The sequence below is a fragment of the Cherax quadricarinatus genome, chromosome 93 (assembly GCF_038502225.1).
Source record: "Cherax quadricarinatus isolate ZL_2023a chromosome 93, ASM3850222v1, whole genome shotgun sequence".
In the NCBI taxonomy this organism is placed as follows: domain Eukaryota; kingdom Metazoa; phylum Arthropoda; class Malacostraca; order Decapoda; family Parastacidae; genus Cherax; species Cherax quadricarinatus.
The window spans coordinates 682,279-707,009 of record NC_091384.1 but is presented as its reverse complement, the minus strand read 5'-3'; the positions used below and the strand labels follow the sequence as shown (position 1 = coordinate 707,009).

The 24,731-nt window shown below is 40.1% G+C and overlaps 2 protein-coding genes across 6 annotated transcripts in view; one reads left to right on the top strand and one right to left on the bottom strand.

The window, feature by feature from the left end:
- The window catches only part of LOC128703411 (beta-1,4-glucuronyltransferase 1), a 95,093-nt gene extending 70,425 nt beyond the window's left edge, over positions 1-24,668 (bottom strand). Inside the window, exon 1 of the mRNA XM_053798052.2 lies at positions 23,531-24,668. The gene's annotated coding sequence lies outside the window, so the exon portion shown is untranslated. The remainder of the gene's footprint in view (positions 1-23,530) is intronic.
- Positions 1-24,731, top strand: part of Septin1 (Septin 1) — an 88,095-nt gene that overhangs the window by 20,175 nt on the left and 43,189 nt on the right. For 2 of the 5 annotated variants that reach the window (XM_053798055.2, XM_053798054.2), the window contains exon 2: positions 6,370-6,470. In XM_053798055.2, the coding sequence (XP_053654030.1) occupies positions 6,375-6,470 (96 nt within the window). In that variant the 5' untranslated portion in view covers positions 6,370-6,374. Of the gene's footprint in view, positions 1-6,369; positions 6,471-18,631; positions 18,740-19,884; positions 19,926-20,225; positions 20,359-24,731 lie in introns of those variants that run through there. The other 3 variants (XM_053798056.2, XM_053798057.2, XM_053798053.2) reach the window with 3 other exon arrangements.

Genomic DNA, 24,731 nt, shown 5'->3' with positions numbered 1-24,731 from the left:
AATATCTTTTTAGTGTAATATTTTTTATGACTTTCCTCGGGCCATTTAAATCAAATTCTTATATGGAAAGAATGTTTGAGAGGCGAGAAACAGGTATTCCGAGACACAACTGGAAGTTAAAGACACGTATGAGCCACAGGGATGTCAGGAAGTATTTTTTTCGGTGGTGGACAACCGAGGGCAGTGCACAGACTGATGGTAAATAAGGATCCCAATGGAAATAAATCACTGACTTTTTTTGGTTATCCTGAATAATTTACACTGTGCATGATAATTGCACTTATATGTACCTGTGCCTAAATAAACTTATTAACAACCTTATATTATATTTGCTGATACGATAGTTGCAGTCCTTCTCAGAGTATGGTCGACTGTTGTGGGTCGCATCCAAGGAGAGACGACCTAAGATTATACCAGCTATGTCCAGCTGCAACCTATCCTAGTTCTGTATGGTAGTTACATTGTGGGAACACCAGCAGTATGCTGCTACACTATCCTATATGATAGTTACATTGTGGGAACACCAACAGTGTGCTGCTACACTATCCTGTATGATAGTTACACTGGGAAAACCAACAGTGTGCTGCTACATTATCCTATATGATAGTTACATTGAGGAGTACCAGCTGTGTGCTGCTACACTATTCTATATGATAGTTACATCGCGGGAGTACCAGTAGTGTGCTGCTACACTATCCTATATGATAGTTACACTGCGGGAGTACCAGCAGTAAGCTGCTACACTATTCTATATGATAATTACCTTGTGGGAGTACCAGCAGTGTGCTGCTACACTATCCTATATGATAGTTACACTGCGGGAGTACCAGCAGTATGCTGTTACACTATTCAAAGTTTATTCTCTATAAGGATTACAATGCTGAGTTTACAGAATTTGGTTGTGTGGTTTACATGTAGTAAAATAATGATTACAGAGTGTACCACTAGAACACCTAGCATGGCTAGGCATTTCGGGCAGACTTAGTTTAATTCTTAATTTTAAAATATTACAAATTATGAGGTAAGTTGGTATTATGGCTAAGTGACTAAATACTAGTTTGTGAGTTTAGCAATGTGAATGCTTTTGTTTTGGCACAGTACATAGTTTCAGTATTGGAGTATCACAGGATTCATTATTTTAAGATTGAGATTAATATTTCTGTTTATGGTCAAATGGGTGAGTGAGTGTAAGTGTGAACCACTAGGTGGTATTCGTGTAGTTAGTTGACGGTGTGTATCAGGGAGATAAGATGTTTTCTAATGGTAGTTTTGAAGATGATGAATGTGTCTGCAGTTCTAGAGTTCTCAGGTAGGGTGTTCCAGATTTTAGGGCCTTTGACATACATTGAATTTTTGTAAAGGTTTAGTCGGACACGGGGAATGTCGTAGAGATGTTTGTGTCTGGTGTTATGCCTGTGGGTTCTGTCACAACTATCAAGAAAGCGTTTTAGGTCAAGGTTGATATTGGAGTTTAAGGTCCTGTAGATGTAGATTGCACAGTAGTAAGTGTGGATGTACTGAACAGGGAGTAAGTTTAGATCTATGAAGAGTGGGGGGGGGGTGTTGCCAGGGATGGGATTTAGTGATTATTCTTACTGCAGCTTTTTGTTGGGTTATTATTGGCTTTAGGTGTGTTGCTGCAGTTGATCCCCAAGCACAAATAGCATAGGTGAGGTATGGATAAATAAGTGAGTGGTATAGTGTGAGAAGGGCATTTTGCGGCACGTAGTATCTTATCTTGGAGAAGATCCCAACCGTTTTGGATACTTTTTTGGTTATGTGTTGGATATGGGTGCTGAAATTCAGGTTGTTGTCAAGGTATAGGCCTAGGAATTTGCCCTCATTATGTCTGGTAATTAGTGTTGTCGATCTTAATGTTAATTTGTACATCTCCTGCTCTGCTACCAAACATAATATAGTAGGTTTTGAAGATTGTGATGAATGTTTGAAAAACCGACAAGTTCTTCAACTTGTCGGTTTTTCAAACCATTCATCACACATAGTAGGTTTTGTCAGTGTTAAGCGTAAGTTTATTGGCTGTCATCCAAGTCGATATTTTGATCAGCTCCTCGTTAACAATGGTGTTGAGGGTGGCAAGATTAGGGTGAGAGATGACATAAGTCGTGTCGTCAGCAAAGAGAATGGGTTTCAGGTGTTGGGATACGTTTGGAAGATCATTGATGTATATTAGGAAGAGCAGGGGACCAAGGACACTTCCCTGCGGAACTCCAGTATCAAGTGGCCGTGTTGTTGATGCTGTGTCTTTAATTGTGACATACTGATACCTATTAGTAAGGTAAGATTTGAAATAAGCAAGGGCATGGCCTCTTATACCGTAATGGTCAAGCTTGTGGAGTAGGATGTCGTGGTCTACTGAGTCAAAAGCTTTTCTTAGGTCAATAAAAATTCCTAGTGGATATTCCTTATTTTCCAATGCTGTGTAAAGCAGATCTAGCATTTTTATGATTGCATCATTAGTGCTTTTATTTTTCCTGAATCCAAATTGGCAGGGGTTGAGTATGTTTTGTGCCGTTATAAATGAATATAGTCTCCTGTGCACGAGTTTCTCAAAGATTTTGGATAGCAATGGTAAGTTTGATATTGGCCTATAGTTGTTTAAGTTTGATAGTTACATTGTGGCAGTACCAGCAGTATGCTGCTACACTATCCTATATGACTGGGGCAGGGGCTGGTCCAAAAACTCTATATAAGATTTACTTATGAGCAAAAATCTCGTTGGAAGAGAGGACTAGGGGACTTGTCTTGAAACAGTGTTATTATTATATGGGAGTTTTAAGAGTCTTCAGGCGCCCTTTGCCCCCCCCCCCTCTTGCCACCGGCACTGCATTATGGGAAGAAAAAATAGCTATACTGTATTTCCCTGTTACATTCCATCACACAGGATGGGTTGCGTACATGAGGTAATGTGTCAACCAGAGCTGGGAGACTAATAAGGTGATGAGGATATGGTCAAGTGGGAGCGCTACTTCCCACGGTTTTAACATTGTTCTCACGATGGAACGATAGTTACCACGATGGAGAGATTACTTTCAAGATGGTTCCCACGAGGGAGAAATAGTTCCCATAATTATTCCGCACTGTTCCAACTAATGTAGAGATCAAGAATAGTATTTAATGTATGCAGTACATAGGCAGTGTGCTAGGGAAGGCTTAGCGCTTTCTGGAGAAAGTAATGATAATATAGATCATTCAGGAGGAGCGAGTGTGGGAGCGGAAGTGTTCAATCATGAGATGTTAGTAGGAATGTACTTACCGGAAGTGTCTTCTTAATTTGTTACATCCTCAGGCATACATATACTCGTACTCCCTCTCCCTAACTCCCAACCCCAGGGAAGGGTGAATATACCTGTGATCAGTTTCAAAGGTTTTTCTAACCTGGTGTCAGGTTTTCCTCTTAACTATGATGAAAATGGTTTTGAAAACCGACAAGTTGTACATCTGGGAATCTTTACTGAGGTAACGTTTCGCCAGCCAGTGGCTTCTTTAGTCCGATAAAAATGTCTCATTCTTTTTCTATTTTTCTATTTATTACCTGTTCAATCAGGTTGTTGACGGCCCTGTGGCCCACATATCCATCACAGCCAGGTTGATCTGGTACCTGGTGAAGAATTCACTTGCTCCGGCAGGGTTTCTGATATCTGGAAATATAAACACATATGCAGTATAATGTGATCCTTTATTGACTACGTTTCGCCCACACAGTGGGCTTTTTCAAGTCACAAACAGAACTGTTTGTGACTTGAAAAAGCCCACTGTGTGGGCGAAACGTAGTCAATAAAGGATCACATTATACTGCATATGTGTTTATATTTCCATTGTGTCGGTATTTTATACCATTTATTTCCATCGTTTCTGATATCTGCTGGCAGCAGGATGAATAATCTTGGACCAGCACGGACTTGACAGTTTTATTGTAAGCATAGTTTTTCACTGGCTTTATTTTTCTTTTCCTGCCATATCTCTTACTCCAGTACGCTATTATGGTAATTTGTAAGTTTAGAACTAGTCTCTCAAGTATTTTCAGCGTCTGTATTATCTGGAGTAAAAATAGGTTCTTAATATGAGAAAGGAGTTGGTGCGAACTGTATCACTATAGACAACAACAGCATTTCACCTTCCTGGGAACATGTGTCTATTTGTTGCTTAACTGTTAGCAACAATTTATCCCATGTTATATGCACTGATGGATATAAGCAGGAGCCTTCTGGCAGGGCTGCATCTGCTACTGTTGCCATCTTCCTAGTTAAGAACAGCAGGGGGCGGGTGTGGGGATAAAGGTGGAGGTAATTTACCATGAGGATATTCAACTCGAAGGGTTATTAACATTGGAGGTCATTATGTGGGAGTGTTATCACTGGAATGACAGTAACGGGAAAGGTTATTAATCTAGGAGAGTCATTGACTCGGAGGTTTAGTAACTCTGGAGGGTTGTTAACTCTACAAATGCTATTTTCTTTAAGTTACACAGAACTATATTTTCACACAAATAATATAATTAATGTGTGTGATGAATGGTTTGAAAAACCGACAAGTTGAAGATTGAGACATTTATGCAACATATGGGAATCTTTATTCAGGAAACGTTTCGCCACACAGTGGCTTCATCAGTCCAATACAAAGTAGAAAGGCGTAAGGAGAGGAGGAGTTTGAGGTAATCAGTCCCTCAGCCTGGAGTCGATGTGTTCAGTCCATCAATCTTGTAGAATGTACAGCATGACTATACAACACGTGTCATGACTATACAACACGTGTCATGACAATACAACACGTGTCATGACTATACAACACGTGTCATGACAATACAACACGTGTCATGACTATACAACACGTGTCATGACTATACAACACGTGTCATGACTATACAACACGTGTCATGACTATACAACACGTGTCATGACAATACAACACGTGTCATGACTATACAACACGTGTCATGACTATACAACACGTGTCATGACAATACAACACGTGTCATGACAATACTTCAGTATAAGAGTTACTTTTTTCTAAATCAACTTAATTTACATGTATTCATGTACACACTCCCTGGTCACGGTCTCAGACCAAAATATATCCTGGTTCCCTGGTCACGGTCTCAGACCAAAACACATACTGGTTCCCTGGTCATGGTTTCAGACCATAACACATCATGACTTCCTAGTCAAGGTCTCAGACCACAACACTTCCTGCTCCCAGTTCACGGTTTAAGGCCACAACACTCCCTGCTCCCAGGTCACGGTCTAAGACCACAGCACATCCTGGCTCCCTGGTCATGGTCTCAGACCAAAACAAATCATGATTCTCTGGTCATGGTCTCAAACCATAACACATCTCACTCCCTGGTCACGGTCTCAGACCACAACACTCCCTGGTCAGTCTCAGACCACACATTCTTCAGCTGTAAAAATTCGTCAAAATATACATGCTCCTTGCCAGTCCTGTTTTTTTTTTCTTTATATATGTGTTTATAGGTTTATGTATCGTGTGGGTTCTAAGGGAGATTCTGGGTAAAGTAATACACTCGTTGGATATCTTGGTAGCGTATAATATGGCGAGAAGTAACAAGCCCAGACGGCAGTCCTTGTCCAGTCTGTAGGTCTACGGTTACTAGTTACACCTGCCCGAGGCAGGTGTTTCACAAAGAGCAGGTGTGAAGAATGATTTTGAAAATCGACAAGTTGAAGAAATGAGACACTTATGCAAGAGTGATGGACTGAACACATCGATTTCAGGCTGAGGGACTGATTACCTCAAACTCCTCTCCATGTACCTTCCTTCTTTGTATTGGACTGATGAAGCCACTGTGTGGCGAAACGTTTCTTCAATAAAGATTCCCATATGTTGCATAAGTGTCTCAATTCTTCAACAAAGAGCAGGACTCGTGACATCATAGCTAGCCAGGGAACAACTCTATAGTAACGGTTTAACAGTATACCCCACAGTACACAGTACTACTGACATATGTAATGTGACGACCTGACCCAACCTAACCTAACTTGAACATTAAAATGGTATAAAATACCGACAGGTTGTTAGGTAATACCTAATAACCTAACTTGACCTGACCTAACATAACCTAACCTGACCTGACCTAGACCTAACATAACCTAACCTGACCTACCTAACCTAACCTGACCTAACATAACCTAAACTGACCTGACTTAACCTAACTTAACCTGACCTAACATAACCTAGCCTGACCTCACCTAACCAAATTCCATATAAAGTCGTGACATGTTACCCTCCATTTCTATGTATCATACCAATCTTTCACTGCCAGACGATGCATGACCCCTGCGGTTTTACCGCTTCCCCATATATGTATTAATAGAAGTGTTTAACTGACAGGAGAGATGGCGTCATCACCATGTCTGAGTCCACTGCCCAGTCCAAGGTCACCCAACAGTCCTGCCAGTCCAGGTCGTTGTGTAAAGGTCAAGAAAAACCCGGTAAGTTGACCCAACAATCTTGCCAGAACAGAGAGTATTACAGAATGGATATAAATTCTCTGGAAAATGTACAAAGGAGGATGACAAAGTTGATCCCATGTATCAGAAACCTTCCCTATGAGGATAGACTAAGGGCCCTGAATCTGCACTCTCTAGAAAGACGTAGAATTAGGGGGGATATGATTGAGGTGTATAAATGGAAGACAGGAATAAATAAAGGGGATGTAAATAGTGTGCTGAAAATATCTAGCCTAGACAGGACTCGCAGCAATGGTTTTAAGTTGGAAAAATTCAGATTCAGGAAGGATATAGGAAAGTACTGGTTTGGTAATAGAGTTGTGGATGAGTGGAACAAACTCCCGAGTACAGTTATAGAGGCCAGAACGTTGTGTAGCTTTAAAAATAAGTTGGATAAATACATGAGTGGATGTGGGTGGGTGTGAGTTGGACCTGATAGCTTGTGCTACAAGGTCGGTTGCCGTGTTCCTCCCTTAAGTCAATGTGACCTGACCTGACTAGGTTGGGTGCATTGGCTTAAGCCGGTAGGAGACTTGGACCTGCCTCGCATGGGCCAGTAGGCCTTCTGCAGTGTTCCTTCGTTCTTATGTTCTTATGAGAATATACATAAGGAGCACTGCAGCAGGCCTACTGACCTAAGCTAGTCAGGTCCAAGCCACATCTACTTAAGAAAGGAGCACTGCATCAGACCTATTAGCACAAATTAGTCAGGTCCAGCTCACACCACACCTACTCATGTATTTGTCTAAGTTATTTTTAAAGCTATACAATATTTTAACTTCAATACTGCAAGTAAAGGCTTGTGTTGCAGTTATGTGCAATGGATGATGGGCATAAACAAATGCTGAGGATATCGAATCAAGTAAGAATCAGGAATAACAGATTTAAGTTAAGTAAATTTAGATTTAGGAAAGACATAGGTAAGTACTGGTTTTCAAACAGTTGTGGATGCGTGGAACAGTCTTCCGAGTAGGGTAATCGAGGCTAGGATCCTGGGTAGCTTTAAAAAGATACTGAACAAATAAGTATAAGAGTGGGAGGGACTGGGTATGATTGGTGTCGTGGGTACGGGAGTAAATTCTTGGGTAGCTTTGGGTAATGGTGGTTTTGATAAAGACCTGCCTTGTCTGGGCCGTAGGCCTTCTGCAGCGTTTCTCCATTCTTGTGTTCTTAGTTATCCAACCCACCCTATTTACCTCGCATTATCCAGACACTATAACCTTCAGTATCATGCTTAATGTACAACCTACATACTTTATCAAGGCAGTACTGTATAGCCTCTAGTATCATGCTAAATGTACAACCAACCTACATACAACCTTCAGTATCATACTTAATGTACAACCTACATACATTATCCTGGCACTGTATAACCTCTAGTATCATGCTTCCTGTATAACCCATATACATTATCCTGGCACTGTATAACCTCTAGTATCATGCTTCATGTATAACCCACATACATTATCCTGGCACTGTATAACCTCTAGTATCATGCTTCATGTATAACCCATATACATTATCCTGGCACTGTATAACCTCTAGTATCATGCTTCATGTATAACCCATATACATTATCCTGCACTGTATAACCTCTAGTATCATGCTTCATGTATAACCGATATACATTATCCTGCACTGTATAACCTCTAGTATCATACTTCATGTATAACCCATATACATTATCCTGGCACTGTATAACCTCTAGTATCATGCTTCATGTATAACCCATATACATTATCCTGCACTGTATAACCTCTAGTATCATACTTCATGTATAACCCATATACATTATCCTGGCACTGTATAACCTCTAGTATCATGCTTCATGTATAACCCATATACATTATCCTGGCACTGTATAACCTCTAGTATCATGCTTCATGTATAACCCACATACATTATCCTGGCACTGTATAACCTCTAGTATCATACTTCATGTATAACCCATATACATTATCCTGGCACTGTATAACCTCTAGTATCATGCTGCATGTATAACCCACATACATTATCCTGGCACTGTATAACCTCTAGTATCATGCTTCATGTATAACCCATATACATTATCCTGCACTGTATAACCATTAGTATCATGCTTCATGTATAACCCATATACATTATCCTGCACTGTATAACCTCTAGTATCATGCTTCATGTATAACCCACATACATTATCCTGGCACTGTATAACCTCTAGTATCATGCTTCATGTATAACCCACATACATTATCCTGGCACTGTATAACCTCTAGTATCATGCTTCATGTATAACCCATATACATTATCCTGGCACTGTATAACCTCTAGTATCATGCTTCATGTATAACCCACATACATTATCCTGCACTGTATAACCTCTAGTATCATGCTTCATGTATAACCCACATACATTATCCTGGCACTGTATAACCTCTAGTATCATGCTTCATGTATAACCCATATACATTATCCTGCACTGTATAACCTCTAGTATCATGCTTCATGTATAACCCACATACATTATCCTGGCACTGTATAACCTCTAGTATCATGCTTCATGTATAACCCATATACATTATCCTGCACTGTATAACCTCTAGTATCATGCTTCATGTATAACCCACATACATTATCCTGGCACTGTATAACCTCTAGTATCATGCTTCATGTATAACCCACATACATTATCCTGGCACTGTATAACCTCTAGTATCATGCTTCATGTATAACCCATATACATTATCCTGGCACTGTATAACCTCTAGTATCATGCTTCATGTATAACCCATATACATTATCCTGCACTGTATAACCTCTAGTATCATGCTTCATGTATAACCGATATACATTATCCTGCACTGTATAACCTCTAGTATCATACTTCATGTATAACCCATATACATTATCCTGGCACTGTATAACCTCTAGTATCATGCTTCATGTATAACCCATATACATTATCCTGCACTGTATAACCTCTAGTATCATACTTCATGTATAACCCATATACATTATCCTGGCACTGTATAACCTCTAGTATCATGCTTCATGTATAACCCATATACATTATCCTGGCACTGTATAACCTCTAGTATCATGCTTCATGTATAACCCACATACATTATCCTGGCACTGTATAACCTCTAGTATCATACTTCATGTATAACCCATATACATTATCCTGGCACTGTATAACCTCTAGTATCATGCTGCATGTATAACCCACATACATTATCCTGGCACTGTATAACCTCTAGTATCATGCTTCATGTATAACCCATATACATTATCCTGCACTGTATAACCATTAGTATCATGCTTCATGTATAACCCATATACATTATCCTGCACTGTATAACCTCTAGTATCATGCTTCATGTATAACCCACATACATTATCCTGGCACTGTATAACCTCTAGTATCATGCTTCATGTATAACCCACATACATTATCCTGGCACTGTATAACCTCTAGTATCATGCTTCATGTATAACCCATATACATTATCCTGGCACTGTATAACCTCTAGTATCATGCTTCATGTATAACCCACATACATTATCCTGCACTGTATAACCTCTAGTATCATGCTTCATGTATAACCCACATACATTATCCTGGCACTGTATAACCTCTAGTATCATGCTTCATGTATAACCCATATACATTATCCTGCACTGTATAACCTCTAGTATCATGCTTCATGTATAACCCACATACATTATCCTGGCACTGTATAACCTCTAGTATCATGCTTCATGTATAACCCATATACATTATCCTGCACTGTATAACCTCTAGTATCATGCTTCATGTATAACCCACATACATTATCCTGGCACTGTATAACCTCTAGTATCATGCTTCATGTATAACCCATATACATTATCCTGGCACTGTATAACCTCTAGTATCATGCTTCATGTATAACCCATATACATTATCCTGGCACTGTATAACCTCTAGTATCATGCTTCATGTATAACCCACATACATTATCCTGGCACTGTATAACCTCTAGTATCATGCTTCATGTATAACCCATATACATTATCCTGGCACTGTATAACCTCTAGTATGAACATTAAAATGGTATAAAATACCGACAGATTGTTAGGTAAGACACATATGCAACAGTTAGGTATCTTTATTTTGAAACGTTTCGCCTACACAGTAGGCTTCTTCAGTCGAGTACAGAAAAGTTGATAGAAGCAGAAGATACTTGAAGACGATGTAATCAGTCCATCACCCTTAAAGTTTTGAGGTGGTCAGTCCCTCAGTCTGGAGAAGAGCATTGTTCCGTTGTCTGAAACAATATGAAGTTGAAGTGACAGAATGGGGCCTTATATAGTGCCAGGAGGTGAGACGTAGGTTGCTTTGGGAGGGCAGGTCCCTCTCAAACCCAGCCGTTCTCACTAGTAGAGGTTGTCGAAGTTGATGGTCTGTACCAAGATACCCTTGTGTTGCAGTGTCTGACAGAATGAACATTAAAATGGTATAAAATACCGACAGATTGTTAGGTAAGACACATATGCAACAGTTAGGTATCTTTATTTTGAAACGTTTCGCCTACACAGTAGGCTTCTTCAGTCGAGTACAGAAAAGTTGTTAGAAGCAGAAGATACTTGAAGACGATGTAATCAGTCCATCACCCTTAAAGTTTTGAGGTGGTCAGTCCCTCAGTCTGGAGAAGAGCATTGTTCCGTTGTCTGAAACCATATGAAGTTGAAGTGACAGAATAGGGCCTTATATAGTGCCAGGAGGTGAGACGTAGGTTGCTTTGGCAGGGCAGGTCCCTCTCAAACCCAGCCGTTCTCACTAGTAGAGGTTGTCGAAGTTGATGGTCTGGTGGCTAAAGCTCCCGCTTCACACACGGAGGGCCCGGGTTCGATTCCCGGCGGGTGGAAACATTTGACACGTTTCCTTACACCTGTTGTCCTGTTCACCTAGCAGCAAATAGGTACCTGGGTGTTAGTCGACTGGTGTGGGTCGCATCCTGGGGGACAAGATTAAGGACCCCAATGGAAATAAGTTAGACAGTCCTCGATGACGCACTGACTTTCTTGGGTTATCCTGGCTGGCTAACCCTCCGGGGTTAAAAATCCGAACGAAATTTTATCTTATCTTGTCTTATCTTACCAAGATACCCTTGTGTTGCAGTGTCTGACAGAATGAACATTAAAATGGTATAAAATACCGACAGATGGTTAGGTAAGACACATATGCAACAGTTAGGTATCTTTATTTTGAAACGTTTCGCCTACACAGTAGGCTTCTTCAGTCGAGTACAGAAAAACATTAGGTAAGACACATATGCAACAGTTAGGTATGAGAGTAAGGCACATGTGTCTTACTCTCATCTTGTCGGTATTATATACCATTTCGTACACAACAGTTAGGTATCTTTATTTTGAAACGTTTCGCCTACACAGTAGGCTTCTTCAGTCGCCTACACAGTAGGCTTCTTCAGTCGCCTACACAGTAGGCTTCTTCAGTCGCCTACACAGTAGGCTTCTTCAGTCGAGTACAATCTGTCGGTATTTTATACCATTTTAATGTTCATTCTGTCAGACACTGCAACACAAGGGTATCTTGGTACAGACCATCAACTTCGACAACCTCTACTAGTGAGAACGGCTGGGTCTGAGAGGGACCTGCCCTCCCAAAGCAACCTACGTCTCACCTCCTGGCACTATATAAGGCCCCATTCTGTCACTTCAACTTCATATGGTTTCAGACAACGGAACAATGCTCTTCTCCAGACTGAGGGACTGACCACCTCAAAACTTTAAGGGTGATGGACTGATTACATCGTCTTCAAGTATCTTCTGCTTCTATCAACTTTTCTGTACTCGACTGAAGAAGCCTACTGTGTAGGCGAAACGTTTCAAAATAAAGATACCTAACTGTTGCATATGTGTCTTACCTAACAATCTGTCGGTATTTTATACCATTTTAATGTTCATTCTGTCAGACACTGCAACACAAGGGTATCTTGGTACAGACCATCAACTTCGACAACCTCTACTAGTGAGAACGGCTGGGTTTGAGAGGGACCTGCCCTCCCAAAGCAACCTACGTCTCACCTCCTGGCACTATATAAGGCCCCATTCTGTCACTTCAACTTCATATGGTTTCAGACAACGGAACAATGCTCTTCTCCAGACTGAGGGACTGACCACCTCAAAACTTTAAGGGTGATGGACTGATTACATCGTCTTCAAGTATCTTCTGCTTCTATCAACTTTTCTGTACTCGACTGAAGAAGCCTACTGTGTAGGCGAAACGTTTCAAAATAAAGATACCTAACTGTTGCATATGTGTCTTACCTAACAATCTGTCGGTATTTTATACCATTTTAATGTTCATTCTGTCAGACACTGCAACACAAGGGTATCTTGGTACAGACCATCAACTTCGACAACCTCTACTAGTGAGAACGGCTGGGTTTGAGAGGGACCTGCCCTCCCAAAGCAACCTACGTCTCACCTCCTGGCACTATATAAGGCCCCATTCTGTCACTTCAACTTCATATGGTTTCAGACAACGGAACAATGCTCTTCTCCAGACTGAGGGACTGACCACCTCAAAACTTTAAGGGTGATGGACTGATTACATCGTCTTCAAGTATCTTCTGCTTCTATCAACTTTTCTGTACTCGACTGAAGAAGCCTACCGTGTAGGCGAAACGTTTCAAAATAAAGATACCTAACTGTTGCATATGTGTCTTACCTAACAACCTCTAGTATCATGCTTCATGTATAACCCATATAAATTATCCTGCACTGTATAACCTCTAGTATCATGCTTCATGTATAACCCATATGCATTATCCTGGCACTGTATAACCTCTAGTATCATGCTTCATGTATAACCCACATACATTATCCTGGCACTGTATAACCTCTAGTATCATGCTTCATGTATAACCCACATACATTATCCTGGCACTGTATAACCTCTAGTATCATGCTTCATGTATAACCAACATACATTATCCTGGCACTGTATAACCTCTAGTATCATGCTTCATGTATAACCCATATACATTATCCTGGCACTGTATAACCTCTAGTATCATGCTTCATGTATAACCCATATACATTATCCTGGCACTGTATAACCTCTAGTATCATGCTTCATGTATAACCCATATACATTATCCTGGCACTGTATAACCTCTAGTATCATGCTTCATGTATAACCCATATACATTATCCTGGCACTGTATAACCTCTAGTATCATGCTTCATGTATAACCCACATACATTATCCTGCACTGTATAACCTCTAGTATCATGCTTCATGTATAACCCATATACATTATCCTGCACTGTATAACCTCTAGTATCATGCTTCATGTATAACCCATATACATTATCCTGGCACTGTATAACCTCTAGTATCATGCTTCATGTATAACCCACATACATTATCCTGCACTGTATAACCTCTAGTATCATGCTTCATGTATAACCCATATACATTATCCTGCACTGTATAACCTCTAGTATCATGCTTCATGTATAACCCATATACATTATCCTGCACTGTATAACCTCGTATCATGCTTCATGTATAACCCATATACATTATCCTGGCACTGTATAACCTCTAGTATCATGCTTCATGTATAACCCACATACATTATCCTGCACTGTATAACCTCTAGTATCATGCTTCATGTATAACCCATATACATTATCCTGCACTGTATAACCTCTAGTATCATGCTTCATGTATAACCCATATACATTATCCTGCACTGTATAACCTCTAGTATCATGCTTCATGTATAACCCATATACGTTATCCTGGCACTGTATAACCTCTAGTATCATGCTTCATGTATAACCCATATACATTATCCTGGCACGGTATAACCTCTAGTATCATGCTTCATGTATAACCCACATACATTATCCTGGCACTGTATAACCTCTAGTATCATGCTTCATGTATAACCCATATACATTATCCTGGCACTGTATAACCTCTAGTATCATGCTTCATGTATAACCGATATACATTATCCTGGCACTGTATAACCTCTAGTATCATGCTTCATGTATAACCCACATACATTATCCTGGCACTGTATAACCTCTAGTATCATGCTTCATGTATAACCCACATACATTATCCTGGCACTGTATAACCTTTAGTATCATGCTTCATGTATAACCCACATACATTATCCTGGCACTGTATAACCTCTAGTATCATGCTTCATGTATAACCCACATACATTATCCTGGCACTGTATAACCTCTAGTATCATGCTTCATGTATAACCCACATACATTATCCTGGCACTGTATAACCTCTAGTATCATGCTTCATGTATAACCCACATACATTATCCTGGCACTGTATTACCTCTAGTATCATGCTTCATGTATAACCCACATACATTATCCTGGCACTGTATAACCTCTAGTATCATGCTTCATGTATAACCCACATACATTATCCTGGCACTGTATAACCTCTAGTATCATGCTTCATGTATAACCCACATACATTATCCTGCACTGTTTAACCTCTAGTATCATGCTTCATGTTTAACCCACATACATTATCCTGGCACTGTATAACCTCTAGTATCATGCTTCATGTATAACCCATATACTTATCCTGCACTGTATAACCTCTAGTATCATGCTTCATTTATAACCCGTATACATTATCCTGGCACTGTATAACCTCTAGTATCATGCTTCATGTATAACCCATATACATTATCCTGCACTGTATAACCTCTAGTATCATGCTTCATGTATAACCCATATACATTATCCTGCACTGTATAACCTCTAGCATCATGCTTCATGTATAACCCACATACATTATCCTGGCACTGTATAACCTCTAGTATCATGCTTCATGTATAACCCACATACATTATCCTGCACTGTATAACCTCTAGTATCATGCTTCATGTATAACCCATATACATTATCCTGGCACTGTATAACCTCTAGTATCATGCTTCATGTATAACCCACATACATTATCCTGCACTGTATAACCTCTAGTATCATGCTTCATGTATAACCCACATACATTATCCTGGCACTGTATAACCTCTAGTATCATGCTTCATGTATAACCCATATACATTATCCTGGCACTGTATAACCTCTAGTATCATGCTTCATGTATAACCCACATACATTATTCTGGCACTGTATAACCTCTAGTATCATACTTCATGTATAACGTAAATTAATCAACTCGCACATAATATTAACCGGAATATTAACACATGATATTAAACAGAATGGTTTTAAAAGTAAATGATCGTATTAAACTTTGGTTCCCAGAGTGGAAAATGTCACTACAAACACAAGACAACTAACGTGACATTTTATTGTGGCAACGTTTCGCTCTCCAGGAGCTTTGTCAAGCCGTTACAAACAGTGCATGGACACAGACTTTAAGTAATAATTAAGAGTGGTCAGGATATCTGCCATGTTGTATTCGCCAGTATTCCACTGAAAAAGCCTACTGTATAAGAACAATGTTTCGGCAGTGAAGCCTGTGTGACCGTGTGTCTTATATACCCTGTGTGTGCTGTATTAAGCAAGTGTTAGGTTACTGTGCTGTAGTTATAAAACACTGCTCCAGTACTGTGACAGTCACTGCTTCAGTACTGTGACATTCACTGTTCCAGTATGGTGACAGTCACTGCTCCAGTACTGTGACAGTCACTACTTCAGTACTGTGACAGTCACTGCTCCAGTACTGTGACAGTCACTGCTCCAGTACTGTGACAGTCACTGCTTCAGTACTGTGACAGTCACTGCTTCAGTATTGTGACAGTCACTGCTCCAGTACTGTGACAGTCACTGCTCCAGTACTGTGGCAGTCACTGCTTCAGTACTGTGACAGTCACTGCTCCAGTATTGTGACAGTCAATGCTCCAATATTGTGACAGTCACTGCTTCAGTACTGTGACAGTCACTGCTTCAGTATTGTGACAGTCACTGCTCCAGTACTGTGACAGTCACTGCTCCAGTACTGTGACAGTCAATGTTCCAATATTGTGATAAGATAAGATAAGATTTCGTTCGGATTTTTAACCCCGGAGGGTTAGCCACCCAGGATAACCCAAGAAAGTCAGTGCGTCATCGAAGACTGTCTAACTTATTTCCATTGGGGTCCTTAATCTTGTCCCCCAGGATGCGACCCACACCAGTCGACTAACACCCAGGTACCTATTTGCTGCTAGGTGAACAGGACAACAGGTGTAAGGAAACGTGTCGAAATGTTTCCACCCGCCGGGAATCGAACCCGGGCCCTCCGTGTGTGAAGCGGGAGCTTCACACACGGAGTACAATGACAGTCACTGCTCCAGTACTGTGAGTTACTGCTCCAGTACTGTAACAGTCACTGTGACAGTCACTGCTCCAGTGCTGTGACAGTCACTGCTCCAGTACAGTGACAGTCACTGCTCCAGTACTGTGACAGTCACTGCTCCAGTACTGTGACAGTCACTGCTCCAGTACTGTGACAGTCACTGCTCCAGTACTGAGTCACTGCTCCAGTACAGTGAGTCACTGCTCCAGTACTGTGAGTCACAGTGAAATGCTCCAGTATTACCAGTTCCTCTCATGTCGGTCCAAAAGTGGTAAGAAGACACAAATCAAGAGTAAACTTTGATACTACGTTTCACCTATTCGATAAAGCTGGTTTGGGCGAAACATCGTACTAATAAAGGTCTCCTCTTGATGTCTTATTAAGAGTTACTGTTATGTTCCTATTAGGTTACCAAGCACTTCGTCTATGACCACATTTGTCCTGTCTGGAGGGTGTTCCGGGGGTCAACGCCCCTGCGACCCATTTTTGACCAGGCCTCGTGGTGGATCAGATCCTGATCAACCAGGCTGTTACTGCTTCCCACACACAAACCAACGTAGGAACCGCAGCCTGATTGGTCAGGTACTGACTTAAGGTGGCTGTCCACCTCCCTCTTAAGAGAGTCAGGGGTCTATTAGCAACACATTTTTTCAACAAATTCTCAAGCCTATTCTTCAACTCATTGTACAACATAATTTTTATTACATTCTCAGGCCACAATGACACTGGTGCAGACCTGAACGGTGCCAGACATATTACGGAGTGTTTTACCTTTAATTTGCATATTTGTAGTTAAATGTGCATACTTAAAGATTTATATAACCAAACCTTATCAAAATTAAATAAAAATAACATTTATTAGAACGGGTTTTGTAGTTGAGGGAAACATGAGAAATTACGAAAGACTGCATACTGCTATTATGTTAGGCGTCCAAATTTGTAAATTTCCTAGTGTTGGAGAACCACCGCCTTGCCAGACGTAGCATGGATGATTTTATTGCTCGTGTGCCTTGATGTAGGCGAAGGGCTCTTATGGAGAATTCAATCTTGATGCCTCCTGATCTCCAGACGTTGTATGAACCTAATGGACCTAACTCCTCTCCATTAACGTAATAATAATAATATAGGCTTACCTAACATACACTAACTTAACTAAAAAAAAGATATTAGTAATTATAGAAGGAGTGTTCAGGAACTGACGTTGCAAATCACTTGAGAAAATGAAAGTACTATAAACATGGGGAGGATGGGGTGGGGTTGGGGGTTACGGTGGGGGTAATAGCAACGTTGGTTTTCTACAATATTGTCTCAGTGTTACTGATAAAAATCTCTCTTAATATTATTTCAGTGGTAGCAACACACTCTTAAGTTTTACATACAACTTCCTCAATAGCATGACAATTCTAGGGCTTAGTATCTTTTCCTGATAATGATAATAAATTATACTTCCAGGATTGTAGAACCCAACCTCCTGAACGGCTTACGACCAATATTAAAATCCGACATATTAATATGTTCCTTCATGTAAGATAGACTCTGGCAGTGAGAGGGTTGGGCTACAACCTCCGGAAACCAACAGTTGTTATATAGGTTTTGAAGCTTCTTAACTCATCAGTTTCTTTAATTGTTCTTCAGCTATTCAATAAGCACCTGCATTTAATAACACATTCTCTGATATTTAGTAACAGATTGTAAATAAGTCTCCTTACACATTAATACGTCACTAAATAAATACTTAATTTAATACAACCGCTAACCTTTGATAAGTATTTCCGGTATATTCAGCTGCCATTATTGTTAAATACTGTTTGAGGAGAGGAGCTTCTTCTTGCCCCTCCATTTTTGTTTTCAATTGTATCTAGTTCTGCCTAGTAACGGATGTTACTAAAATACCTTCAGAATCTAGGTAAGCCTATCCACATTTTTTAAACTGCATTATCGATTAATAAATTCTTACATGCCACTTTTAGGTGTCTGAATATTCCATAAGCAGCCTACTACAGTTATTTGAGAGTTACGACTGTAGTAACATGTCAGATCTCCTTGTTATATCTTCAATAGTGACACTGAGAGAGCAGCTCCCAAACAAACAAAAAAGGTCAATGTTCTAATTGTAGTTCTTTGACTCCTGGAGCTTTTTATTTAATACTCTCTCCATTAAGAAGCTACAAGAACAACTGGCTATATACGTATATGTTTGACAAGAACCACTAGAAACAATTTGATTTACCAATGGTATAGTTCATCTTTTTCGACTTGACGAGGCACATCCCACTATCAAGGTTAACAAGAGCTATCCCCAAAGTTCTACAAATGCAGCTACTTTATTATAAGTGATAAACCCTTACGGGTTCTTCTGTGCTGAAAATTATCTCACGCTGATGCAGCCTCACCAGCATGTTTGGAAAATACTCCATGTTAAAACAACAGGTTATCTTGGTACTTAACTTTTAATAGGAAGATTACAGAGGACCACCCGTTGGACCATATTTACCACCCTCAACGGGAAATTATAAAAATAAAACCTTTATTTATTAAACATAGGTGTGGCCTGCAAAGAAAAGTTTGAAGATGCATTTGTCTAGGAAGAGATATAACTTATAGATCACATCTGATCATAAGGCATACTAGTTTTAATTACGGAAACTGACCAAATTGTTTGATGCTTCTACGATTGTAACCACCGATGGGTAAATTATATAAATTAATGTTTCCCCTATATTGTTACACTTATCTAACTGAATACACTAGAAAAATAAAATGGAAACTTAGAAAAACCACAAGTTTCCATATAGCTCTTAATGTTGTATTTTGTGATAGATGTCCAGGAGAAATGTGAGTTAGTTGCTAATGTCACTTCTCTATCTGAATACCAAGGAACTTTGAAATTAAGAATTACATGTAGGCTACTTACAAACTACTACTGGTTATATATTAGTGTCTTGTCTCTTAATAAATTCACTGTACTACTATGAATATTAAAAATAGTAATAAATCCAGTGAGTTTCACAATTACTGTTTCAGTTCTAAATTCTAAACTGCTGATAACACGGGTTTTGCAAGATAATGAAAGTTCTCACACACTCGCTGAGGTATGATAGTCCTTCCTTCATTTTATGACCAGCACAAAGTAGACTGAAACTTGTAACGATGTTTTGGTACAGCTTGGACCATTAACCAATTACTGTGACTAGTTAAATGGTCCAAGTCGGACCGAAACGTCGTCTTAGCTTCAGTCTCCTATATGCAGGTTATCTGTTTTGTTCCAGTCACGGTATTGTGCTTTTATTCTTCATTGTGTTGGTTTAAGGTTCATACATTTAATGAACACAAGTCTTTCATACACTACGGTGTTATAATGACAGGATATGTAACCTAATAAAATATTCTAGGCCAGATAATGAGGCAAGTTATGTTCGTTTGAGTCTGCACGACATGTCACTACCCACCACAATGTTCTTCACAAGACGACGACCAAATGCACCCACCTCCCTGCCCTCAAGCCCAGCACCGATCTTTGCTGAGGTCAGCTTTCTCACGTATTATTTGCATCTTACTTTTATTTTATTAAAAGACTGTCTTCACAAATAGTCATAAAGAAGTTTCCATAAAATTATATTTCGACACCACATCAGCTATTTTTAATACTGCTATATACACGTAGTTGTGAATTCTTAATTTGAATAAAGTTGCTTACAACAAGCACGTAATAAACTTACCTGGTATTAGTTGTAAATGACTTGAGAGTTTATTTCTGGGTTTTGATATGCATGTTCTCAACTAACATGATGTAGTTATGACATCATGCAGTTTCTCTCGTGTTATATCTGCACCTTCTACCCTCTTGTGATACAGGTCTTGCATCAAATTCAAATGATAAATTTACCCACAGTTTTACAGGTATTTAGATATGTTTAAGTATTTTCATTATCAGCATAGAGAAGCTGTATGATCCCTTAGGGATCATACAGCACCTGGAGAATGGGAGGTAATCAAATTTGATCTAAAGGGATCAAGAGCGAATTACCGGCACCACGGCAATACCCTTAATTTTTATCAGAGGAAGCGCAGAACTCGAAGGGGGTATATGGCGCCTGGGAATGAGAGGCCATCAGCTTTGATTAAAGGGAAGGGAGGATAAGTCTAGTTTCTTGGATCAAGAGTCTCTTATCAGTATTAAGGCGCCTTTCATATGGAGATCCCCCTTCCTCATATAAACGATTAGTAACTAGAAATTAGGTTAGATCTGGCTAGGTTTCCATTCAAATCTGCAAAATGTAGTTACTAACAAATTACTTAGTCTCATGTTTCATTTGTCACTCCAGGTGTGTGCAGTGAAGTCCCTATTGCTCTTGTAGCTGTCACCTCTCGTATGACACTGCCTCCGCTGGAGTAATTACTGTACCTATTTGTAATTATTTGTAGCTACTGTACAACAGCAGAGAAACTCATATTGTTCCATATTTCCAAAGGCCATCCATATTCACTGTTTTAATTGTAGTATCTTGTACCTCTTACAATGCATTTCATTCTTCCACCACTCTGTAAAGAAATATTATCAGCATCTCTCTGGCTCTATTTGCTTCCAAGTTTATACATGGTCTAAGATGTTATTTGTATTTTGTATCCCAGCATGACACTCGACGAGACAGTTATGAGCCTTAAGAGACAGGCGCCTAATTTGCATCTTTCTTCACCTCTTTATTGGGGTTCAAGCCTATCGACTACACGATCAGTCACTGAATGCAACCTTACCACCAACTGTACATTATATATTTAGTAACAAGAGTATTTTAATGTGAATATATGTCAAGATTACTGGGTAACCTCTTAGCATGCTTCGTTACCAATTATTATTACTATGATGGAGAGCGCTAAACTCGTCGAATAGGTGGCAATCAAGCTTGATCCGAAGTAATGGGTATCTCCCATTGAATTAGCAATTTTAATTGTCAAATTTTCATATAATAGTAACTGTAATGAGTAATAACAATGCAAATCAAAAAGAATATTTTGGTAAAAAAAAAAAAGGAATGTTTAAATATCGCACATGAAGAGGAACAAAGCCTCCCTGGATCCACCCATCAGAACTTATTTTTTATTTATTGCGCAAATTTTCATTTTGGAACATATTAACCACAATAATAAATTTGTTTTGGGACTCAGCACGTCTAGGTTCACTCACTGAGGGTAAAAACATGTTTCCTTACATCTGCAGTAAATAAGTTTACCTCTGTTAGTCCACTGTTGTGGGTAGCATCCTGGGGGAGATCAACAGTTCACAATGGAAATAAGACACTGTTGTGGGTAGCATCCTGGGGGAGATCAACAGTTCACAAGGGAAATAAGACACTTGTGGGTAGCATCCTGGGGGAGATCAACAGTTCACAATGGAAATAAGACACTGTTGTGGGTAGCATCCTGGGGGAGATCAACAGTTCACAAGGGAAATAAGACACTTGTGGGTAGCATCCTGGGGGAGATCAACAGTTCACAATGGAAATAAGACACTGTTGTGGGTAGCATCCTGGGGGAGATTAACAGTTCACAATGGAAATAAGACACTTGTGGGTAGCATCCTGGGGGAGATCAACAGTTCACAAGGGAAATAAGACACTGTTGTGGGTAGCATCCTGGGGGAGATCAACAGTTCACAAGGGAAATAAGACACTTGTGGGTAGCATCCTGGGGGAGATCAACAGTTCACAAGCGAAATAAGACACTGTTGTGGGTAGCATCCTGGGGGAGATCAACAGTTCACAAGGGAAATAAGACACTTGTGGGTAGCATCCTGGGGGAGATCAACAGTTCACAATGGAAATAAGACACTGTTGTGGGTAGCATCCTGGGGGAGATCAACAGTTCACAAGGGAAATAAGACACTTGTGGGTAGCATCCTGGGGGAGATCAACAGTTCACAATGGAAATAAGACACTGTTGTGGGTAGCATCCTGGGGGAGATTAACAGTTCACAATGGAAATAAGACACTTGTGGGTAGCATCCTGGGGGAGATCAACAGTTCACAAGGGAAATAAGACACTGTTGTGGGTAGCATCCTGGGGGAGATCAACAGTTCACAAGGGAAATAAGACACTTGTGGGTAGCATCCTGGGGGAGATCAACAGTTCACAAGCGAAATAAGACACTGTTGTGGGTAGCATCCTGGGGGAGATCAACAGTTCACAAGGGAAATAAGACACTTGTGGGTAGCATCCTGGGGGAGATCAACAGTTCACAATGGAAATAAGACACTGTTGTGGGTAGCATCCTGGGGGAGATCAACAGTTCACAAGGGAAATAAGACACTTGTGGGTAGCATCCTGGGGGAGATCAACAGTTCACAATGGAAATAAGACACTGTTGTGGGTAGCATCCTGGGGGAGATTAACAGTTCACAATGGAAATAAGACACTTGTGGGTAGCATCCTGGGGGAGATCAACAGTTCACAAGGGAAATAAGACACTGTTGTGGGTAGCATCCTGGGGGAGATCAACAGTTCACAAGGGAAATAAGACACTTGTGGGTAGCATCCTGGGGGAGATCAACAGTTCACAAGCGAAATAAGACACTGTTGTGGGTAGCATCCTGGGGGAGATCAACAGTTCACAAGGGAAATAAGACACTTTACCAGAGGTTCTTGACAAAGTCTAAAATTGGTTAATTAACGTATGTGAAGTGAAAGATGAAGTAATTACCTTGGATCATGAGGGTTGATGCCAGACCAACAATCTGGTGTACAGCTCTCCTGCCTTAATCCAGCAAAACTACTATGTAACATTCTCTGCAGGTTGTCTTGTAGCATTGCTGGTATAAACACTGTGATGCTAATTCATCTCACTTGCTAGTAAACGTAGAATTAAGGTGAGATAATGGAGAGCATCACACTAGTCACGACACAAACTCCCGCCATCTTAACATTCACTGTTATTTTAAATCGTAAAAAAATACTTAAATGTTCTTTGTATTTTATATTAGTTAATAATGTAAGTTTCTTCCTAACATTAGTGTGAATAACTGATGATATCAGCTATGAAAGTTGTTGAAATAAATACATTCATGTTGTTATTTAAATACAATACCATGACTGTTCATGGCATCAGTTCAAGTTTCTTGCTTCCATAAGTCTAATGTTGAATATTGACTTAGATATAGTCAGTTCCTGACCAGCCGAGATGATCACGTATTAGGAAGGGGAATAGGTTATAATCATGACCATAATTTTTAAAGGGGTGGACCGGTAAGCCAGTGGAAGGCCTCAGCCAGATGACTAAAAGCTCCAGCTGTGGGTCGTCATATAACTAAGAGCCGCATCAGGAAACTTCCTGTTTCATGACATTATATTGCCGAGCTGTGGTTCGTACGTCGGTTTGCGTGCGGCCAGCAGTAACAGCCTGGTTAATCAAGCCCTGACTCACCACGAGGACTGGTCATGGACCGGGTTTCGGGGGCGTTGACCCCCAAAACACCTGATATACTGCCCAACCTGTCAGTGTAAGCAACAAGATAATGTACACTGAGAGGTACATGTTTCTCAGTATTAAATACTGCCAGTGTAATACCTACTGTAGGTATTAAAGTATTCTTGTTTAGTAGATAGGCTTCAAACCCCCATTAACCAACCAAACTTCGGTTGATTTCCTTCCAGTACATAAACTAAATATTACCTCCATCTTCCCAGTACCTCAACCTCACCATAATGGCTCCCATCTTATTGTTAGAAACAACTAAATTTATTTGTTCCCAAGTGTATTTTGCAGCGTGGCAGTCAACAAGTTGTTATTGTAATTAAGATCTGTGACGTTAAATGGCAGCGGAAGGTGCACGCCCAGGGAAGGTGCACGCCCAGGGAAGGTGCACGCCCAGGGAAGGTGCACGCCCAGGGAAGGTGCACGCCCA